The following is a 21,735-nucleotide window of genomic DNA, read 5'->3' as shown; positions in this document are numbered from 1 at the left end:
ACTCAGATGTGCATTTAAAGCAGCATAAAGATGCTTTTATATCAAAACGTTGTTAGCAACTGATATGAACAAGGTAACAGCTCACATTGTGACCCAGTCCACATGGGGCCAAATCCATCAAGTGTTCAACCACAAATATTTCCATGATATAAGTAACTAAACGTTGATGAGCATCGTTTCCCAAATGCAGTCCCCTGTGCCAAGGTGTAGTGCCTGTGCTAGCAGCAGGCAGGTGAATGGACCACCAATCCATTGTTACACTGCCCCACTTCCATGACAGGGAACAGAAATCAGCTCCACACAGGGTTCGACATAACGTATAGCCCGATGGCCCGGGGCCAGTAAAATCATATGCAGGGCAAGTTGATTGGCCAGTCACTGTCCCGCCCGGGCCAGTGACTGGCCAATCACAGTTCAGTATCTTTTTGTAGACTACATCATGGTTCATTGAAATGCGCGTTGAGAGTCGGAATGAAAGCAGTGTTTATTTAAGACTCAATATAATAAACCTAATATAAAATATATTTTTTAATGAAAGGCCAGTGGACAACCGATGCGTGGGTGTTTTGACAGGCGGGGCAACAAGCGGGTGCACTCTCGCTCCGTTGGCAGAGCTGCCTACCGTCCGCCTGCGAGTCGACAAATCAATCGACTTGCTTTGCCCCCTTTCTTTCTTCCCACAGCAGAGGTTCAGGTGCAGAAAATTATAACTGCGCTTTTCCTTTAGCTGCCGCCATTATGTTACAGTATTTGCATGCAAGCCCCAATGGTAATACAAATGAAAGGCTTTATTTAAACGCTGTGACTGCGTCTCCGGTGATTGTGTCGGTTGTAGCCAGAAACCAACGGAGGGACTCCGCTCACTGTACAGTTCCTATAGTCGCGCAGTTTGGCACTGTGTTTTCAGGCTCGAGACATTCAATCAGATCGCGGAAGTCTTTCCCATTGAAATCGCTAACGGGGGGAATATCCCCGGTTATTATTTTAGCCACAAACCACAGTTCATCTGCGCGACGGCTCACTCGCTGGCGAGATCACACGGTGAAACGCTGCTATGCTCGGACGAAGGCATTGTGTGTTTCTAAGGTGATTTAACATCATAGTCTTAGACGAGCGTTTAGCATTATGCTGCATATTTTGCACTGCATTGTTTTTTATCAATAGTTTGAAAAAATGGTCCCACACCGGACTCTTATGTGAAGCTGACATTTCATGGAGAAGTGACACTCGCTGCGCGCTCACGACCAGACGTGAACTCGCATATACTGTGAAATCTCCCATTAAAAAAACGGCCCTGATTTTCGGATTTCTATTCTATTTTTAAAGTCAACTTGAGCGCAAGTGGAAAACCGGTCATTCGGTCATTCACATCCCTAATGCATAGAGAAAGTAATAAAAACAGCCTACTACACCACAAAGACTGATCAGACCTTCATCTCTTATTTTTTTTTTATGTTTGAACATGACTTCTGCAGGTGAACTATTCATTAAACTGCCCAAATTCAAGAATAAAAACAACCATCAAACTACTGGACTTTAAAATACTGGCCCACTCTTTCAACATACTTTCAGTTGTAGGCTTCAAATTCAATATGTTTGCCTGGTTTTATATTATGTGTATGAGCAATATCAACATTTCATATAATTAACTAAAAGAAAAATAACCAAATCTAAAGGGAATATATATACTGTTACAGTATAGATATTCCCTTTAGATCTGGTTATTTTCTTTATTTTTCTAATACAGGTATTATAATGATTGACACTAAATTATGAAGAAAAAAAAGTGTGTGCAGGGCCAGTGAAAATATACAAGGGGCCAGTAAAACTCGGATCCACTGGCCCGGCGGGCCAGTAGGAAAAAAAAGTTATGTTGAACCCTGCCACATTTCTCCCTTAATGAGCGCTCTGTAGCCAGCATGTCCCCGTCACTCAAGCGGAGTGTGCTGGAGAGACAGGCATGGAGCGCTGTGGTTGGCACAGTGTGGAGCCCCTGATCAGAGAGAGAGAGAGAGAGAGAGAGACTGACCAGATGGACACTTGGAAGGTGCTTGATGCCAGGCCCCCTTGGTTAACCACACAACAAGAGCGCATCAATCTCCACCAATGCCAACAGCAAAATGGAGGCTGGCACCAGAGTGATGTTGGCCCGGCCTACACGTACCTTCCTGAGGCTTTCTTCTTGTGACGTCTGGCCTGGGCCTGGTGAGAATGGAGCGCACATGGAGGTAGACTCACACAGATCTGGACTGGGTTGTGGGGCCATACATCAAAAGATGGACACTCAGGTGGGTGAGTCGATTGAGAAATAGGTCTAACCTTTACCCACAAGAACCCATAAGCTGTGACTATCAAGAATCGCAAATGACAATGGATAAGAACAGGCGAGACTTGTGACCATAGCTTGTCAGAGGGTGGGACAGAAATGGAGCTCCCTTACAGGTCTTGTATCTCTTTGCTGTCTTTATCTCAGTACTCTCACTCCTCCCTTTTCTCTCCTGCTCGACCCATCACATGTACAGACGTGGGGGTTATTGGGGGCCTCCTGGTGGCTGCTCGTGTCCTGTGTGAGTGAGTTCACAACAGCCCTGGGGGGTTGACTTCCATAACTGTCATCCATCTCTACTCTTTTTACTACTTTCCCCATACTTCCCATGTCTCTCTCCTCTTAAGGCTGTTACATACTCCGCGAGAAGAAAGAACAAAGTTCTCGGTGACAGAGCTGCGAGAAGAAAATTACGTCATTTTCTTCTCTCAGCTCTTGTTTAGCTGTTCTCGTAGCTTGTTCTCGACACATCTCCCGGGCCGAACTTTCTTCTCGCAGCTTGTCCGAGAACTATTGTGTGATTGGTCAGTCTGAAGTCAATGAGGAAAGCGAAGTGAAATCAGCTGGCGCTACTGAGTCAATTACCATGGTAACAATGCGCCGCGGTGAGGAGTTCGGCAGTTGAGTTCTCGTGAAGTATGTAATGTCAGACCAGAAAGAACTTCTCGCAGCTCTGTCACCGAGAATCGCTCTGTCGCGGAGTATGTAACAGCCTTTATGTCCACAGTGAAAAGCATGTCTTCTTCGCTTTCACAATCACTCGTTTTAGTTTGATTGTGTGTCTCTTGAATGAGCCGGTAGCGGAGTGGAACAGCTGATTGGCGGAGTGATTCGCTGCACTGCACCGGCGTGAGTCGGCGTAGTAATACAATGGCCGAATTACGCTTGAAAAAAAAGTGCAAAGTTAACTAAAAAGCGGTAGAAAAAAATCCCACATATAGCTTAAATTCAAAAGGGATTTTTTTTTCAAGGTAATTTATATTTGTGCTGGAAAACCATTTTTCTTTTTATTCTGGCCCCCTCTGCAACAATACCATGCTGACTTCTGCTACAGTGACGTCTCCCCTAAACTCCTTATAGTGACTGCACTGACACCCATCTCCATGAGGTAACACACTAACTACGCCCAAGTATACCTCATACAACCCCACTTCAAAAATACTGAACTACCCCTTTAACTTTTGCATTCTTCAATGTAATATTCTCCTGCTGACTAATCCCATACAACTGCCAAGGTGCCCTGGAGCAAGGCTGTGATAAAAGAATGGTAGAAGGTTGAAGACCATTCAGATGGTGTCGGAGAGATGAAAGACGGTGTGAGTCAGAGCAGATAGGACTCAGTCAGAACCTTTTACATGCAGACTCACAATCGGGAAAATAAACGAAGAAGACTTCAACAGGACTTGTAAAATGCAATCGGCACATTAACGGACAACCGAAGTCGGATAAGAACACCTAGATAACTCGTTCATAGTCGGCATTCTGCCTGCATGTATACAGGATCGCATATCGGAGTTTGCAGCCTGGTCCACAAAACCATTTTAGTCTGTATGTTTAGGTCATATCTCCATGACAACACTGAGGGGGGTGAATTTTTTCGGACCACGCTAGTTTTTTATTTTATCGGAGGTTAAAATGTATTGGCGCGATCTCTTGAGTGACAGCTCTCCGCCCGTTGTCCCTCACTTTGCCTCGGAGGTATACGTCAGCTATCTCCGTCCCCCTCACAAAATGGCGACGCGCACAAACCAGGATTATTGGTGAATAACTGAGGTCAGCCCGGATGCTACATCCATATTATTTACTATCTATGGTTTGTTCACAACAGTGCAGATGTGCTGTTTGGTGGTACCGGGTAGCATTGCAGCCATAACATACCAGTGTGTGCCAGATAGAAGTATTACTGGGCACGTTTTTGTATTCTTGTCCTGCGTTTTACTTTGACAGACTGTTGAAAAAAAAAAAACTATTTCAAAAACATTTGGATGGAAAAAGCTGGAGACCAAAGACACTGGAAGACAATGGGTATATGGAGAGAAAGACAGTCATTGTGTTTAGCTTAAATGAGGAGAGAAATACACAAGACAGGGAAGGACAAAGAGAAGGCACGAGTGAGAAGAGGAACAGGGAAAAGAGAGAGTGGAGAGAGGAGAGAGAGAGGAGAGAGAGAGAGTGTAGAAGAGAGAGAGAGGGGGGGGAGAGAGAGAGAGAGAGAGGCGCTGAGTGTAATTAGCAGGTTGGGAGTTTACAGGAAGAACCCTGTGAACTAGGACACTTCATTCCCACACAACCTCAGCTCAACCTGCCTTCACAGCAGGAGAGAGAGAGAGAGGGAGAGGGAGGAGGAAAAGCATGAAGATTATATAATATAATGAATGTACAGTGAGTATCACACACACACACACACACAGTGGTGCTGCTGATACAGTGGGGGTATAGAGGGACAGAAGAGCTGCAAGCATGAGGCAGAGTCACCGCTTCATTTAATTAAGCTGCATCAACATGCAGAGGGGGGGAATCTGTAAAGAGGGAAACATCCAATGTATCTCCACCACACAAAGAGGAGCTGAGCACTGCAGGCCTGCTGCACATGGAATAGACTGTGGTCTCAGTATTAAACTGGATTCATTTTCTCTACACTGCCAGTCCCACCAGCTACTGAAAATACCATGTCCTACAGGAGGTTGAGGCTGATTTCACTTTAACAATGTCAACACACACACACACACACACACACACACACACACACACACACACACACACACACAGAGAAAAGAGAAAATCCCTGCATTTGGTACTACATTTTAGTACAACATTTAGTACATTGATTTACACTTTAATTGATTCAGATAGATTTCCCCAACAGCTTGTCCAAACACAGCTTTTAGCTCAATTAAAAACGTACATGCTTTAATTATATATTGTAATTCAAATTCCCCCTTATCTCCTGACCATCTACACTGAAATGTCCAACAAAAGACCAGATACAAACCATACATGATGGAGAAATGACAAGTGGATATCAAACAGACCACATACAGTATACTGTACACTCACCGGCCACTTTATTAGGTACAGCAGTTCAATTTCTTCTTAACACATATAACTTATCATCCAATCACATGGCAGAAACTCCAGTGTTTCCCCTACCATTCAGGCCTGGCGGGGCCGCCAGGCCAACGGGACCCCCGCCAGGCCAACAGCAGCCTAACTTAAAAAAATAATAATAATAAAAAAAAAAAAATTATTATCAATTTTTCATTGATTCCGTAATAATAATATGCGAGTGTCTGCGCGGCACTGTCGGTCTACCCCTCGTGTGCGCCTGTCTTTACAACCTCTCGTTTGATCATCCCATCAGCTGATCTGTGTGTCTGCGTGTGTGTGTGTCTGCGCGCGGCGCGATGCGCGTGTGTATTCGGTGCGGGTGCGCACTTGTTAAAACACGGAAGCCAATGAGCAGGAGCATGACTAGCAAGCAAACGTTGATCTAGTGGCGAAAATAAAACCAGCGCCTGCTCTATGGAGATACTAAGGACTCAGTAACAGGGACGTTGAACAGGAAAAAGTGCTGCGCAAAGTTTAGAAAGTTAAAATCGCTACGTCGCCGTGGCAACACAACCAATCTGTATCAACAGCTGAGACAGCGCTGAAAAAAACGGCATGCACTCGTTTCAGTAAGTTTACAGAAGTGCCACACTGCTACTGCCTTTGACATTCTTCTCAGAAAAGCATTCATTTATTTTCAAGGGACATATTAATTTATTTATTGTTTTAACTGTCAAGTTATCTTGAAAACAGCAGGCTATTGTAGGCCTACAAGCTTTATGTTTTTGTATTTTCAATGCTACTTTATTTGTATGTTTTAAATTGAGAAATAGGCAAGATGAAATATAATGGTCGGAATAGGGAATTTGCCTTATGTAGCACACATGTTGATAGGCTAATCATGATGTGTAGCCTATGTTAATTCATTTATTTTCAACAAGGCTATTTGCATTAAAAAAAAATAAAGAACATTTTTCAATAGGCTAGCTTCAAGGTGAGGTGATTCAGATTATTCCAGAAATGAGTCTAAACAGGACCTGTCTATATTAGATCTTAGTGTTTATTGTTTTTTTATTGAAATCCATGTGTTTTTCTTAAATAGTTTACGTGGCTTGTGTCTCCAAATTATTACAGAAAATAGTTATAGGCAGGGCATATGTTGTTTACAGAGCACAGAATTAATCAGATTTCGCCTCTCAAAGTGCACCAGATTGATGCATTTAACTTTAAAAGGATAAAGTTTTCTTCTGCAGGGGGATGCCCTCAGACCCCAGAAGGTCCATTCTCACCCAGCAGGATCTAAAAATCCTGTGAGAAACACCACATGTACAAACGTACTGAATGTGAAAGCATAACCCTATGCCCTCATTTTTAACAGGCTGTCAAAAGAGGCTCATCCCAAATGGAGTTCGTTTTGGTCAATTTCTTCTAGAAATTTGGTACGCACGCGGCACGCATACTCTTTATCAGCTCTTACCACCGGGCCTAAAAAAAATTCTAGGGGAAACACTGAACTCAATGCATTTAGGCATGTAGACCTGGACAGGACAACTCATTGAGGTTGAAACCGAGCAACAGAATGGGGAAGAAAGGGGTTTTAAGTGACTTTGATGATGGCAATTTTGAGGGTGCCTGAAGGGCTGGTCTGAGTATTTCAGAAACTGCTGATCTACTGGGATTTTCACTCTAAACCATCTCTAGGGTTTACAGAGAATGGCCCGAAAAAGGAAAAATATCCATCGAGTGGCAGTTGTGTAGGCCTTGTTGAAGTCAGAGGTCAGTGGAGGATGGGCAGACTGGTTCAAGAATATAGAAAGGCAACAGTAACTCAAATAACCACTCGTTACAACCAAGGTATGCAGAATACCATCTCTGAACGCAAAACACGACCAACCTTGAAGCAGATGGGCTACAGCAACAGAAGACCCCATCATGCCTGGTCTGATGAGTCTCAATTTCCGTTGCGGCATTCAGATGGCAGGTTCAGAATTTGGCGTAAACAACATGAAAGTATGGATCCATCCTGCCGTGCACCATCAACCATGCCATGTTCAAAGTCACTTAAATGCATTGAGTTGCTGCCATGTGATTGTCTGATTAGCTATTTGTTCTTACAAGCAATTGAACAGGTGTACCTAATAAAGTGACCGGTGAGTGTACAACTCATAACACAAAGGGTTTTGTTATCCAAGCCCCCTCCCCCCAGCAGCAAGGCTTAAGGGACAGGTTTTCTGAGTAAACTGGACTACCCCAGCCCCACAAGAGGACCTGTCCATTTCCTCTCTATCTGCTGGCACTAATGACTGTCACCATCTTAATGCTGAGCCATCAAAGGGTCACCAGAGAGGACCCAGAGGGAGGGTGTGTGGAGGGGGGCTTAAGGGTTGAGAGGACAGGGGGAGCTGACAGGGTGAGGGGGGCAAAGGGCCAGACCAGCTCCAGTAGTAAACACTCAGCACAGAGGGACATGAAAGGAAACACTGAGCCAGAGAAAGTGAAAACCCTCCAAACTGGAACGGCATGTCGAGGAAAACAAAGGAATGTGCGTGGCGGACAGGAGTGTGTGTGTGTGTGTGTGTGTGTGTGTTTCTTAGAAAAGCAGAGAGAGAAAACAGAGGGAGGCACAGACTGTGACGAGGAGAGGAAAATCCTTAGGTGCCTGCAGCCACACACACACACACACACACACACACACACACACACACACACACACACACACACACACACACACACACACACACACACACACACACACACACACACACACACACACACACACACACACACACACAGGGATATTTCTAGCTGCAGCGACTGCATGCTGCCATCTAACACAATTAAAATTCAACATTTTTAAAATACACTAATTGGCTTTTGTTTGTTTGTTCCTGGCTATAGCATGAGTTGTGTCAGTTTCCATTCACTGAGCATAGGTTTTCAGTATGTGTCTCTGTACTGGCACGATGCTAGTGGTAGCACACATGGCATCCTCATCACTGTGACAGACTGGCCTTCAACAGGACACTGTCTCAGGATGTGTCCACTGTTACCAAGACTTAAAACCATTTTCTCATGACTTTCTCTGATACAGAGTTGCTGGGAGACTCTCTCCTTTGGTGTGAAGGATAGGCCGCCGCCCACTGATGATGTCATGACACTCTGACCAATCAGTGGTCTGCAGTGTTTCACCGTTTAGACACAGGGCATGACAGTGAGGACTGCAGGGAGAGAGATGCTACACATTTCATAAGGAGTCTGTCTGTCTGTCTGTCTGTCTGTCTGTCTGTCTGTGCTCTCCGATCATTGTCGGCAGCTTATTACGATACAGCAGTTAGAGATTTCCCAGCCCTGCCTGCCCTCTTCCTCACAGCTCCCACCACATTTGATATTCCTGGAGTGTCTCGCTCTCCGCCGCACATTACAGAAGGAAGGAACGGCAGCTCTGCTGGTGCATTGGGCGAGCCACACTCAGACACATTCTCTCTCTCTCTCTCTCTCTCAGTCTAACACAGGGACACAGAGAAACACACAGTAAATTGCAGATGAGGTATAACTGTATTACAGGGGGCAGAGAACAGAGAACGGATACAAAAGGCCTAGACAAAAATATAAGGCTTAAGATCTGATGTGATGAATGTCAAACCATGTCACAGCAGACACATGGAGACACCGACAGGTTAAAGGAGTCTGTGGCCTGATGAGACACATCAACAACCAGCCTTAAGTTTAGCAGCGCACACACACACACACGCGCTATTTTTAGAGCCGTGCTTCCAGAATATCCCTCCCCTCTCCCCTTTTTAATGAGCCTGCCCTAAAACTTGCCCTACACTGCAATGGAATTAAAACTTGATTTAAGAGCACCCTGCAGTATGAGATTTATAAAACAAACAACAACAACAGAAGAGGAAAAAAGGATCGGGTTTCACTACAACTTTTCTAAGGGAAAGGAGGACTTTGCACAGGTTGAAGTACTGACTTTAAAACAAACACTCTGCAGCTACATGCCTGCACACACATCTGAGTACATCTAGTAGATTTATTAAGTATATATTGACTGGGCTGCATCATGAGATGGGATGCTATAAACATTCTCCAGCAATAAACTATTGACTCAATGTCCTGCAACACTAAAAAGAAAGTGGTTTTGGTCACTCACCAAAATACATTTAAAATAGATTGTATTTTGAAACATGGTTGTGAGAGAGGGCCTACTCAGCCAAACAACAAAGAAAGACAAGTGTACTTGAATGGACATTGAGTTTCACTGGGCCACACAGTAGAGCATGTCTCATGAAGTGCAAATATCACAGGTATTATTAAACATGGCTGATTGCATCAACACAAAAGATGCAGATGTATAAAGTCAATGCAAAGAATACAGTGAATGAAGATAGATGCAAAGTCAGTGTGTGAACCGCGGAGCCGACTGTTTCAAACTCATAACACGCAGGTGATGAGCAGAGCAGCACATTGATTGCTAGTGAGCTACCGCTAACATCTGTGCTGTTGGTACAATGGCTGGTTGGGCAAATCAAAAAATGGACTGCACAAACATTGCAGCTATCGAAATATGGGCAAGGTGATTAAATAACTGTGGATTCAATGTGAACGTGGAATATGAGGTACGTATGAGCACATGATATATTACATACATGATCATGGCCCCACAATTGTCAGTCAGAGTGAAAACGTCCTTACTTTCTTGTGTGTATTGAACACACACACACACACCAGTGTTTCCCCTAGAATTTTTTTTAGGCCCGGTGGTAAGAGCTGATAAAGAGTATGCGTGCCGCGTGCGTACCAAATTTCTAGAAGAAATTGACCAAAACGAACCCCATTTGGGATGAGCCTCTTTTGACAGCCTGTTAAAAATGAGGGCATAGGGTTATGCTTTCACATTCAGTACGTTTGTACATGTGGTGTTTCTCACAGGATTTTTAGATCCTGCTGGGTGAGAATGGACATTCTAGGGGGGTCTGGGGGCATCCCCCTGCAGAAGAAAACCTTATCCTTTTTAAAGTTAAATGCATCAATCTGGTGCACTTTGAGAGGCGAAATCTGATTAATTCTGTGCTCTGTAAACAACATATGCCCTGCCTATAACTATTTTCTGTAATAATTTGGAGACACAAGCCACGTAAACTATTGAAGAAAAACACATGGATTTCAATAAAAAAACAATAAACACTAAGATCTAATATAGACAGGTCCTGTTTAGACTCATTTCTGGAATAATCTGAATCACCTCACCTTGAAGCTAGCCTATTGAAAAATGTTCTTTATTTATTTTTAATGCAAATAGCCTTGTTGAAAATAAATGAATTAACATAGGCTACACATCATGATTAGCCTATCAACATGTGTGCTACATAAGGCAAATTCCCTATTCCGACCATTATATTTCATCTAGCCTATTTCTCAATTTAAAACATACAAATAAAGTAGCATTGAAAATACAAAAACATAAAGCTTGTAGGCCTACAATAGCCTGCTGTTTTCAAGATAACTTGACAGTTAAAACAATAAATAAATTAATATGTCCCTTGAAAATAAATGAATGCTTTTCTGAGAATGTCAAAGGCAGTAGCAGTGTGGCACTTCGGTAAACTTACTGAAACGTGTGCATGCCGTTTTTTTCAGCGCTGTCTCAGCTGTTGATACAGATTGGTTGTGTTGCCACGGCGACGTAGCGATTTTAACTTTCTAAACTTTGCGCAGCACTTTTTCCTGTTCAACGTCCCTGTTACTGAGTCCTTAGTATCTCCATAGAGCAGGCGCTGGTTTTATTTTCGCCACTAGTTCAACGTTTGCTTGCTAGTCATGCTCCTGCTCATTGTCTTCCGTGTTTTAACAAGTGCGCACCCGCACCGAATACACACGCGCATCGAGCCGCGCGCAGACACACATACACACACGCAGACACACAGATCAGCTGATGGGATGATCAGACGAGAGGTTGTAAAGACAGGCGCACACGAGGGGTAGACCGACAGTGCCGCGCAGACGCTCGCATATTATTATTACGGAATCAATGAAAAATTGATAATCATTTTTTTTTTTTTATTATTATTTTTTTTTAAAGTTAGGCTGCTGTTGGCCTGGCGGGGGGTCCCGTTGGCCTGGCGGCCCCGCCAGGCCTGTACAATGGTAGGGGAAACACTGCACACACACACACACACACACACACACACACACACACACACGCACACGCACACGCACACGCACACGCACACGCACACGCACACGCACACGCACACGCACACGCACACGCACACGCACACGCACACGCACACGCACACACACACACACACACACACACTTAACATCCGTGCAAGTGTCCTCCCCTCCCAGCAGTGATTGAAGCTTTCCTCTGCCTGCCAAATTCTTTCATTCAGGTCTTAATGGGCCTTGAAACAGTGCAGAGTGGTCCTGCATCAGTGCCCTGGTCTGTGGGGAACACAAAGCCTAGCCCCCCCCCCCCCCCCTCCCCCCTCTGTGGGGACAATGGAGCAGGAGGGAGGAAGAGGACCTGGAATGACCCACCACCACGTGCCAACACACACCACCACAGTACAGTCACCTGCCAAGGAAAGGATGAGGTGCTGATTGCCACCATGGCCAACTTTACAAATCATCCATCAACAGCAGCCCTCACAGTAAGTCCCTGCTGCATTAGAAGGCTCTGCACATCAAACACTGCCTTCTCCAGACAGCTACATTAAAGACTAAATACTTCCTCTTATCCCCCACTGCTCAGTCACCCATGGGGATGAATCACATTACCTCATTGGCTAAGCCAGCATATGGCCAAGCAGAGAACAACAACAACAACAACAACAACAACAACAACAACAACTCCAAGTCCCTTCTACAGGGGGGCCTTAAAGTATGATGTCATCAAGCTGAATGCTACTGTACCATGTACTTGATGGTCAGGACTGTCCAGATTGACAGTAAGCAGCAGACCCAGTCAGTCCCATCATACTAGTGTAACAGTCATAGATGAGCCTGGGCTGTTGTGGACTGGACAGATGGAAGACTTTCCCATGACTACAGCATAGTATGAATAGTGACATTTATACCATGCTGTAGTCTCCATGGGTAGAACACTTAATGACAGTAGCAGGTGCTTTGAGCTCCCTGGGGAGGATCCATACAGCATCCCAAGAACAACAGTGAGGGTCAAGCCTGTGCAATCACCAACAGGCTCCTAATATTGGAAAAAGCCAGCCAACAATTACAGATGTGTTGTAAAGTCACCTGACCTGTCCCCCCCTGACTGTGTGTGTGTGTGTGTGTGTGTGTGTGTGTGTGTGTGTGTGTGTGTGTGTGTGTGTGTGTGTGTGTGTGTGTGTGTGTGTGTGTGTGTGTGTGTGTGTGTGTGTGTGTGTGTGTGTGTGTGTGTGTGTGTGTGTGGTGATAGAGAGGGCATTGAGGACGAGGACTGCTGCAGTGTCTCCACAGTGACGCTGTGTGAATACCACTGAAGAGCCTGAGGAACTATTACAGCCATCAATCAGATTGACTGGGCTGCAGCAGCAGCAAGCACACTGCTGCTCTACACTCACACCTCCTTCAAGACTAAAGGCCAGGACACACCAGTCCGACAACCCGAAAATGGTGACTGCCGATTCAGGGAGCTCCAGTCTTCCCGTCTCGGCCGAAAAAGTGCAAAGAACACACCAAACCGACTGTTGCCTTTCCGTACGCTCTGCGCTTGCGCGGGACGTAGTGTCTCCATAACAGCAGGCGGCGCTAATCTGTATTGTGGCCCAAAAAAATACGGAAGCCGGAAATTATGGGACGGCTCTCTAGTCCAGAAACATAGATAGAAATACGTATTTATATTTATGGACCATAAAGAACACCATTTTTAGCAAAGAGTGTCGAGTATGGTGTCGAGCAGTCAACAAGGGTTGATGCATGTGAGTACTAGCTGAACGAAACAAACAAACACATTAAAACGATGGCTAACTGTTGTTAGCTGTTTGTGCTACCCGCCTCACTTCCGGGCTTCACTGATTCGCTAGCCCTCCACAAATCAAATTGCTCAAACTGAAAGACTGTCAATCGGCTCAAAAGAAGCCCGACGACATCAACTACGACCGATTTCACGGCACACACCAAACAGATTCGTGTCTCCGTCCCCTCGAAACTCTACGACGGCGATTATCGGGCCGGTGTGTCCTGGCCTTAAAGGCTAGTCAGGCCAGGCTGGGGATGCTAACGCCAACTGATCTGATGCTTTAGCAGCTAACACATTATGACTTAAGGTGGACCTAGGCTAACTCTCTTACAGTGCAGAATCTAGCTGTGAAGTTTAGGATGCATTAGACACAGTGGCACAGTAGATAACCAAAGTTAGCCAGAAATACATGGCTAACTTGAACTGTTTAGACATTTTAAATCCCCCTTACAAAACTGGTATTCAAGCTGGAAGCTAAATACTGTGTGATTAGTTAAGACCATGGGTCACCAACTTTTGGTTTGCGATCCACCTAGTGATCTTTTTGGGTTTACTTGTTTATTTCATCATAACAGGCTTCGTCGATGTGACGTCACTTCAGGTTCGCACTGGATTGTGGGTCAGAATCGCACAAATAGGATGCTGTTTTCAACACTAAAAATCTTGGCCGGATGTAGTAGACATCCGGGTACTTCTAACCATCCTAATTCTGGCCACAAGAATCGGGACATCCTAAATATTTTTTTCTACCATACTTAATAGTAGAAAGTATGCGATTCGGAACGCAGGGATAGTTTCACATTAACAGTGTTCACATGGAGGCTATTTTTTTTAAAGATCATTATTGAACAGTGACCAAAAAAAAAGGCCCTTAAGTGGTTTCAGGCCCGGGGACATGGAGGTGAGGTGCGGTGTGTCTAAACCCATGGAATCATTGATTTAACTACATGTGCGCAAGATTTAAACCCCTTTCAGTGGATTTAGTTTTAAATATTGGAGGAGATGCAGATGACAAACCTTCAGCCTCACTAAATTGCCTCCACCTGGTGATTTCCGTCATGAAGGGAAAAAGACCTGGAGCTGCAGAAGGTATACTGGCAAAGACCTGCAGCGCTGCCTTCAATGGACAGCTTTGATAACAAGCCAGATCTGATTCATAGTGTACACACTGTTGAAATCAGTATTATACCCAATACATCACATTTGGCCACATGTTTCTCATTACCCACAAGCCATTCAGCCTGTGTTAAGGTATTCATAGAGATAGACAGAGCTTCTTCCCACATTCATATATGCAAGGTTGACACAGGCTTCCCATAAGGTGGGAGAGGGGGGGGGGGGATCTTTAGCCTGTTTTCCTATTAAAACTCTGGCTGGCCTGACTGTGCCTGGACAAGCCTCTGTGAAACTAGATATCTGTGTGGAAATGCCTGGGATGTTGGCAGGCCTCTACAACAGGGACCAGGAGAAGAATGGTACCAGCCAGGCCGAGGTTAGAGAAAAATTGATTTATTATGTCAGTCCGATTGAAACCGGGCTTTTAAAATGTGTTAAAAAAAGGTAAGTCCGACTGAAATTGTACTGAATCGAATTTCTCAAACTCGAGTTATCACAGCCAGGTGCGAGTGCGATTCATTAATTTTTTAAAGATCGTTCTCTTGAGTCAGCAGATTTAAACACTACACCATTTACTACTACACCTACAATACTTTGCTATAAATGGCCAGGTAACATTACAAACATGTTCAGGTCAGAGCAAGAACAACTTTGTGAGTAGCGCTGCATACAGTAGGCTACTTTATCATTCCTGCATCAATAACTGAATCCATGTGGAAAGAAAACTGCAGCGAGATGTAACAGTTCACTCTGCTGTAAGTTCACGCCTTTGTTCCGTTCATTACCAAACGGATCAATAGGTTGACTGATTTAACCAGTTTCCCCGTCAGGTGTAGTTTCCTTAAAGGGGCAGCGCTTTAAAGAGTCAAATATACCCTTGGTTCCAATTCTAATACTTCCATACTATTTAGTATGCCAGAAAAAGATTTAGGAGGTCCCAATACATGCACGTCAATTGTAGTATGCTGAAAATACATAAATGCCCCACTAACTCCAATAGCATTTTGGATTATTCGTCTTTATTCTTGACATAATGAAAAAAAAAATCTTCCCTATTTGATTTGTTTCTCTCTCCTATGGCCCTCATACTCTTCTGTACTTTGATAGTAGTGTAGTAAAAAAGAATTGTGATTTGTGATTGGAAATGGCAGGATTAATCTCAAACTCTGTTACCACGGTGATCTAGCCAGGTAAAAAAAAAGAGAGCCACCTTTCGTGATACTGAAAAAAAACTCTGGCTTTAGGCCTCAACAGACCTCGCTCAGACGTTAAACTGGCTTGGTGGTGGTGCACTCCTCTGGTTCTGAAGGTAGAAACACTCATATTGCATCAGGTCTTATTGTGGTTAAGTGAATCTGACAGACAAAGAAGCTCAGCGTCCCCAAAGAACCAGAAGCCAGTGAAACATTCCTTCATAAAAGAGAAGTGACAAGTAGCCGTGGGCCTCATTGTGTGGGGGGGACAGAGCTCACAGGAGGTGGGGGGTAGTGTGGAGCAGCATAGGGAGGCTTCTCTATCACCAACATGGCCCTGCTGACCCACAGTTAACACCTGGATCCTCTCCACAGAAAAAAACCACACACTCCCTGACACACGGACCGACAATAATGGAGGGGCAACATTGACAATCCAGTGCAGAGACATCATATTAACAAACAGGCATCTCACTCCAATTATAAAGTCATTAAGAAGCAAGTGGAGCAGCAGATAGAGGATGATAATTAAACATGAGTAACTGACGAAGTAGAGAGGCAGGTAAACAGTTAAAAAGGGACAAGGACCTGGAGGCCCTAATGAGCCACACAGTCCTTTTCAAACCGGCGCCTATTATCCTGTTAATGGATCCTGGAGGAATTCCTTCACATGGCATTAGGGGTTCCCCTGGAGAGAGAGCTCAAGCTGGGGGGGAGATGGGAGGAAGAGGCCCTGGGCTTTATCCTGCCCTGGAACCCCCTTATTCAGCTCCATTGGTCATGCACAGGTCCTCCCTCGCTGCTCTCTCACACACACACACACACACACACACACACACACACACACACACACACACACACACACACACACACACACACACACACACACACACACACACACACACACACACACACACACACACACACACACACACACACACACACACACACACACACACACACACACACACACGGAGCAAGGGGAACCAAACCAGTGTGCCTACTGCTGCTGTGGCGGGGCCCAGGGCCTGTCAGTTCATCTGGGCACACACAGCTTGTCTGCATTAAGGGGGGGGGGGGGGGACAGATCAATGCTGTCACATCTCCTCAGCCAGAGTCTCAGCAGTGTGAGGAGAAGCTGGCTGTTTAGCGCCCTCCTCCTGGATGACTTTCAGCCAGGGGCCTGGCAGGATGAGCAGGGTAGAGATGGGGGACGGACACATAGAAACTTGCCCTGCGTTCCAATCCCCATACTTTTGTGCTTGTGAGTATGGTAGAAAAGATTTAGGATGTAAGAATTCTTGTGGTTGAGATTCAGTATGCTTAAAAATACCTGTATGATGTCTACTGCACCCGGCCGAGATTTTCGGTGTTGAAATCAGCATGCTATTTGGGCGATTCTGACCCACAGTCCACTGCGCACTGGAAGTGACGTCACATCAACGGAGCCTCAGAGTGAAAACAACTGGGCGATGTGACGGATATAAAAGCAAGAGGCAAGATCAAGGCGCAATGTTATGATGAAATAAATAAGTAAAAAGTATGTCCCAATTTTATTTTTGTAATCAGCTGTAGTATGTAGAATAGATCAATGAAAGAGTGTGTTATTGGGAACACAGGGAAAGAGAGGGGAGGGAAGAAAGCAGGAAAACAGGGCTGATTGGCGAGAGTGTGTCTGGCTTTAGGTCAGGCCGTCAGGGAAGGACAGGGAATACAAGGGCCAGAGCCACATACTGCACTGCTGACCGCTTCCACCAGGGGAAACACACCAATAGAAGCCCACACACAGGCAGCCAAACGCCTCATAAATCCCTCCCTTCATGGCCAGACAATAGAAATAAAAATAAAAAAGTGATTCCTTTCGAGTAGGCGTGGCCTGTTTCTGAACGACAGAAAGAAAGAAGGAAGGAAGGAAGGAAAGAAAGAGATCCCTCTCTCTCTCTGCTTCAATGTGTTCCAGATGGTGATGTCATTTGTGGAAAGGCAGAGCTGACTGACTGACTGGCCACATGTCATACACACACTCTGGGCATGAGGAGAGTCAAAATCAGCAGAGCACCCACCACAGGAGACAACACTACACACACACTACTTTATCATTACTGCAACTTGAGGTCACACACAGACCCATTCAAACCACACATAGAACAGAGAAAAACCAAGCAACATAGATACCTACTGTGAGTGTGTGTGTGTGTGTGTGTGTGTGTGTGTGTGTGTGTGTGTGTGTGTGTGTGTGTGTGTGTGTGTGTGTGTGTGTGTGCGTGTGTGCGTGTGTGTGTGCGCATGCTGGTGTAATAACTCAATCAGTGAAGCTTGTCCATCTCCAATGGGATTCTGGTGGTATCTGTTTTGCCCCGTACTGTTAACCAATCAGACGGGGTCAGAGGTGCCTGCTGAGTGTTAGACAAGGTTGGTTCAAACAAGAGAGTGTGTGCCAAGGCCACGCGCAGGGCCCAACATTAACACAAAGTGGAGGAAGAGAAGGAGTATTGCCCTGAAAATGATCACACCTGTATCCGTTTCATTACAATGGTTTCCCCTGTGGTTGTCATGCTTTAAAAGAAAAAAATACATTTTCACAGTACACAGGTATAATCAATACCATTTACAAAGGCGACATTCTATCAAGGTAAGCTTTCTGCTATGGCCCTGCTGTATGCTTTCTGTCTTTGACTGGGACACAACTGAAGCTGAGCCATCAGTAATGTTGTGATTGATTACATATGAGAATGTCTTGCCTTGTGTAGTCAAATTCTGTGTAGTCAATTGCTGCAATACCCATTACAATGTCCTAAAGCCCAATATATTCATTATCACACTAGACACATACATGCATAACATCTTCACATTTCAGACAGCAAAACCATCAAAAACAAATCTCCAAACTCTCAGAGTGTCATCGCTGTGTGTGTGTGTGTGTGTGTGTGTGTGTGTGTGTGTGTGTGTGTGTGTGTGTGTGTGTGTGTGTGTGTGTGTGTGTGTGTGTGTGTGTGTGTGTGTGTGTGTGTGTGTGTGTGTGTGTGTGTGTGTGTGTGTGTGTGTGTGTGTGTGTGTGTGTGTGTGTGGTGCATGCGTGCGTACAGTCCCCTCATATCAGCACCACCGCATGAGAACGTGCAGGTTTAAATAGGACCCAAACTGCTCCCTAGGCTTAAAACCTGACCGCGTGTGGTCCAGGTCCCCATGCTGAGGTGACTGCCACAACATGGGGGACAAGTTTGACACACAAAACTACTACTACTGCTGCTGCTGCTGCTGCTGCTGCTGCTGCTGTGATGGAGATTTTCACCTGTTTAATAATAGGGTTGAAGAGAGTGCACCAGAGGATTTGGCCGGGTTGATAGAGCTGTGCCAGTAAGCACAGTAAGGGTAAATGATTCTATTGTTCCATTGATTGAGTGAGTGAGTGAGTGAGTGAGTGAGTGAGTGAGTGAGTGAGTGAGTGAGTGAGTGAGTGAGTGAGTGAGTGAGTGATGTGCCAAATCTCAAAATCTACAAATCTACAGGAAAAAGAAGCCCATGATCTTGCACAGTGTGTATCATGTTTTACCATTGGGGAAATCTGCAAGCCATTTTTTCATATACACGCCTTGTCTTGGCTTCTCATGCCAATATGAACTGTATAGATAGAGGCTTTGTCACACCATGCAGGATTCAGTTTCTGTTAGTCAGGTCTCCCTCATTGTTACACCCTGCATTTAAATCATACTATCCAGATACAGAGAAAGGCAGCATTCAACAAAAGAGGACATTACCAATGCAATTGCACACTGTGGAAGGATTTGAATGTACCGTCATGGTGGCCCCTACCCTTTGGAGAACATACTGTCTCTTATCATAGAACACACCGTTAACACGACCACCAGTGTATCAATCTCTGAAGACAGACGTGATATACCATTTTGTTGGCTGCTAATCTGAACCAAGTATTGTTCCTTTCCATCTCTAGCATTGTCTATCTATCTATCTATCTATCTATCTATCTATCTATCTATCTATCTATCATGTATTGCACAAATAATGAAGGCAAGCTCAAAGGAGCCGCATGCTGTAGTTTCACCTGTCAACACTCCACAGGTTTCTATAATATTTATAATACAATACAACCACCATAGAAGGCGATAAGGTAAGCTGTCCCTGAATGCCACATGTGGCAGGGGGGAGGAACAAGCCGAGCCCTGCAGCCAGAGGTTTCCACCACCGTGCCACGATGGAGCGAAAACAAAGCAGAGCCGTGCGGAGGGGGGAGGCAGAGGAGACTCTCCCCGCTCTATGCACAGCAACAGCCCTGAAAACCGCCTTAATAGAACGTGTCAACACCCTAAATCAGATTATTGTCGTCCCCTTTGCATGTTAGACCCGTTAGATTCCCTTTAACAATACGTGTGCTGTGTTTGAGGGCGCGCGTGCAGCCACCACCGCTTCACATGTCGCGTGAAGCGCCGCACGAGCACCCACAGCAGCCACCATTAGCTTGAATCATAAAGAGGAAAAAAAGACAAGCGTTGACTGGAGGAGTTGACTAACCTGCGGGTGTTGCTCCGAAGATCCGCACCACTGGCACTTTCTTCACGTCGCTCTCCCTGAATTCAGAGTAGCACACATCCAGGTCCTTGATGGGACTTGCCAGGTAGAAGTCTGCGGTGACTATCCGCACGGCAAACATGACTGTCAAGAGAGAGGAGCGACAAGACGAGCGAGAAAAGCTACACACAAAAAACTACTGTTAGGAGTCCATAAGGTTCGGGGACTTCGGTGGCAAGTCGAAACCAGCCGTGGGAGCTGCTGTCACGGTTTGCAATACAACGACAAAGCAGAGGGGAAGCCCGGTCTGGTTCCATGAAAAAAAAAAAAAACGCCAAAAAAGATTCCCGTGGCTTAAGCGCGCCACCGCCGCCGCGAAGGTTGCGCTGCGGCCGGGAGAGCTAAACTCGACGGCGGCGGGTAAATGCAGGACGCTCCGCAGCTGTCGGCTCCATGTTGTACTTGCGATTATGGCTGTCCCCTTGCTTGTAGCTCTGCCTCTGTTGTGTTTTTGTTTTTCAGCCAGGAAGACGTTCTACAGTCTTCCGGTATGTCGCGCTATTTTTGCCCCCAAATCACTGCCTCAGAACTATTCCCTGGCAGTCCCGTGGTTTTATAAGACAGTCCCTCGTTGTGTTCCCTCTTCCATAACAGGCTAGTCTACGTTAGCTAGGCTAAGCTAGTGCAATGCAGAACAGTAACACTTCCGGCTACATTCTGTCAAAATAAAAGCGATGTTGAAGCGCCTCTATCGCAGTCTCAAAAAGCAGCACCAGAGTGAAAACCAGAAACCACCGAGTTATTTTGAAGAACTAACGTCTGGCACATTACTTTATGGTCAGCAGTTATGAATGAGAGGAGGCATAGTTGTTGTATGCATCCACTGCCTGGCCGCTTACCATACTGCGCAGCAGCTTATTTCGCCAGCAGGACACAGTTCATATTCGTCTACCATACTGTCTATGGTCAGCTCTAGACGTTTTCCGTAGAAATATGAGCTAAAACAGTGGCCGTGAAAAAGGAATGTATTGGGTGTGTTCTTGTCCTCAAGTGCCTCGTCTGCTACAAATGATGTAAAGCTAAGTTTGTACGCATTCAACAGTAATATCCGGAATCATCCTGTTTGGTATTTTCAAAGTAATAGGCTAGTACAAAACAGAAGGGTAGTAGTGGCTAAAACGGGATTTTTGATCACCACCTCGTACTAAAACTACACAGATATAGTCCAGGCATTATATAACCTGACCTCTCAAAAATTGCAACAGAAACCATTTCAACTGTTTTTGACTCATGAATATGTAAGTAATAACATAGGCTACTAAAAGTCTTAAGGAATCCATGTGGTGGAAAGTTATTTTCTAAGGGTTTTCTTAACCACACCTTTTATGTCAATGTTCGGCTTCCTAAAGTACTGTTTTATGGTAGAGGGGATATGTGCAAAATTGTTAACCTTTTCAGAAAAGCTTGAAACTTGGTACACTTATACAGTTTGGGTCTCTGAACATTTTCAGATATTAAGCCATTGCAAAATCGAATCATGGTTGCCATGGCGA

At 45.1% G+C, this 21,735-nt stretch overlaps 1 protein-coding gene across 2 annotated transcripts in view; it reads right to left on the bottom strand.

Moving 5' to 3' along the window:
- rev3l (REV3 like, DNA directed polymerase zeta catalytic subunit) overlaps positions 1–20,822 on the bottom strand; it is a 73,755-nt gene extending 52,933 nt beyond the window's left edge. For both annotated transcript variants that reach the window (XM_080047899.1, XM_080047900.1), the window contains exon 1: positions 20,186–20,822. In XM_080047899.1, the coding sequence (XP_079904025.1) occupies positions 20,186–20,324 (139 nt within the window). In that variant the 5' untranslated portion in view covers positions 20,325–20,822. The remainder of the gene's footprint in view (positions 1–20,185) is intronic.
- Between the last annotated feature and the right edge of the window lie 913 nt (positions 20,823–21,735).

This window comes from Ammodytes marinus (genome assembly GCF_949987685.1).
Source record: "Ammodytes marinus genome assembly, chromosome: 19".
In the NCBI taxonomy this organism is placed as follows: domain Eukaryota; kingdom Metazoa; phylum Chordata; class Actinopteri; order Uranoscopiformes; family Ammodytidae; genus Ammodytes; species Ammodytes marinus.
The sequence above is the reverse complement of the archived record's forward strand: the minus strand, read 5'-3'. Positions and strand labels throughout refer to the sequence as shown.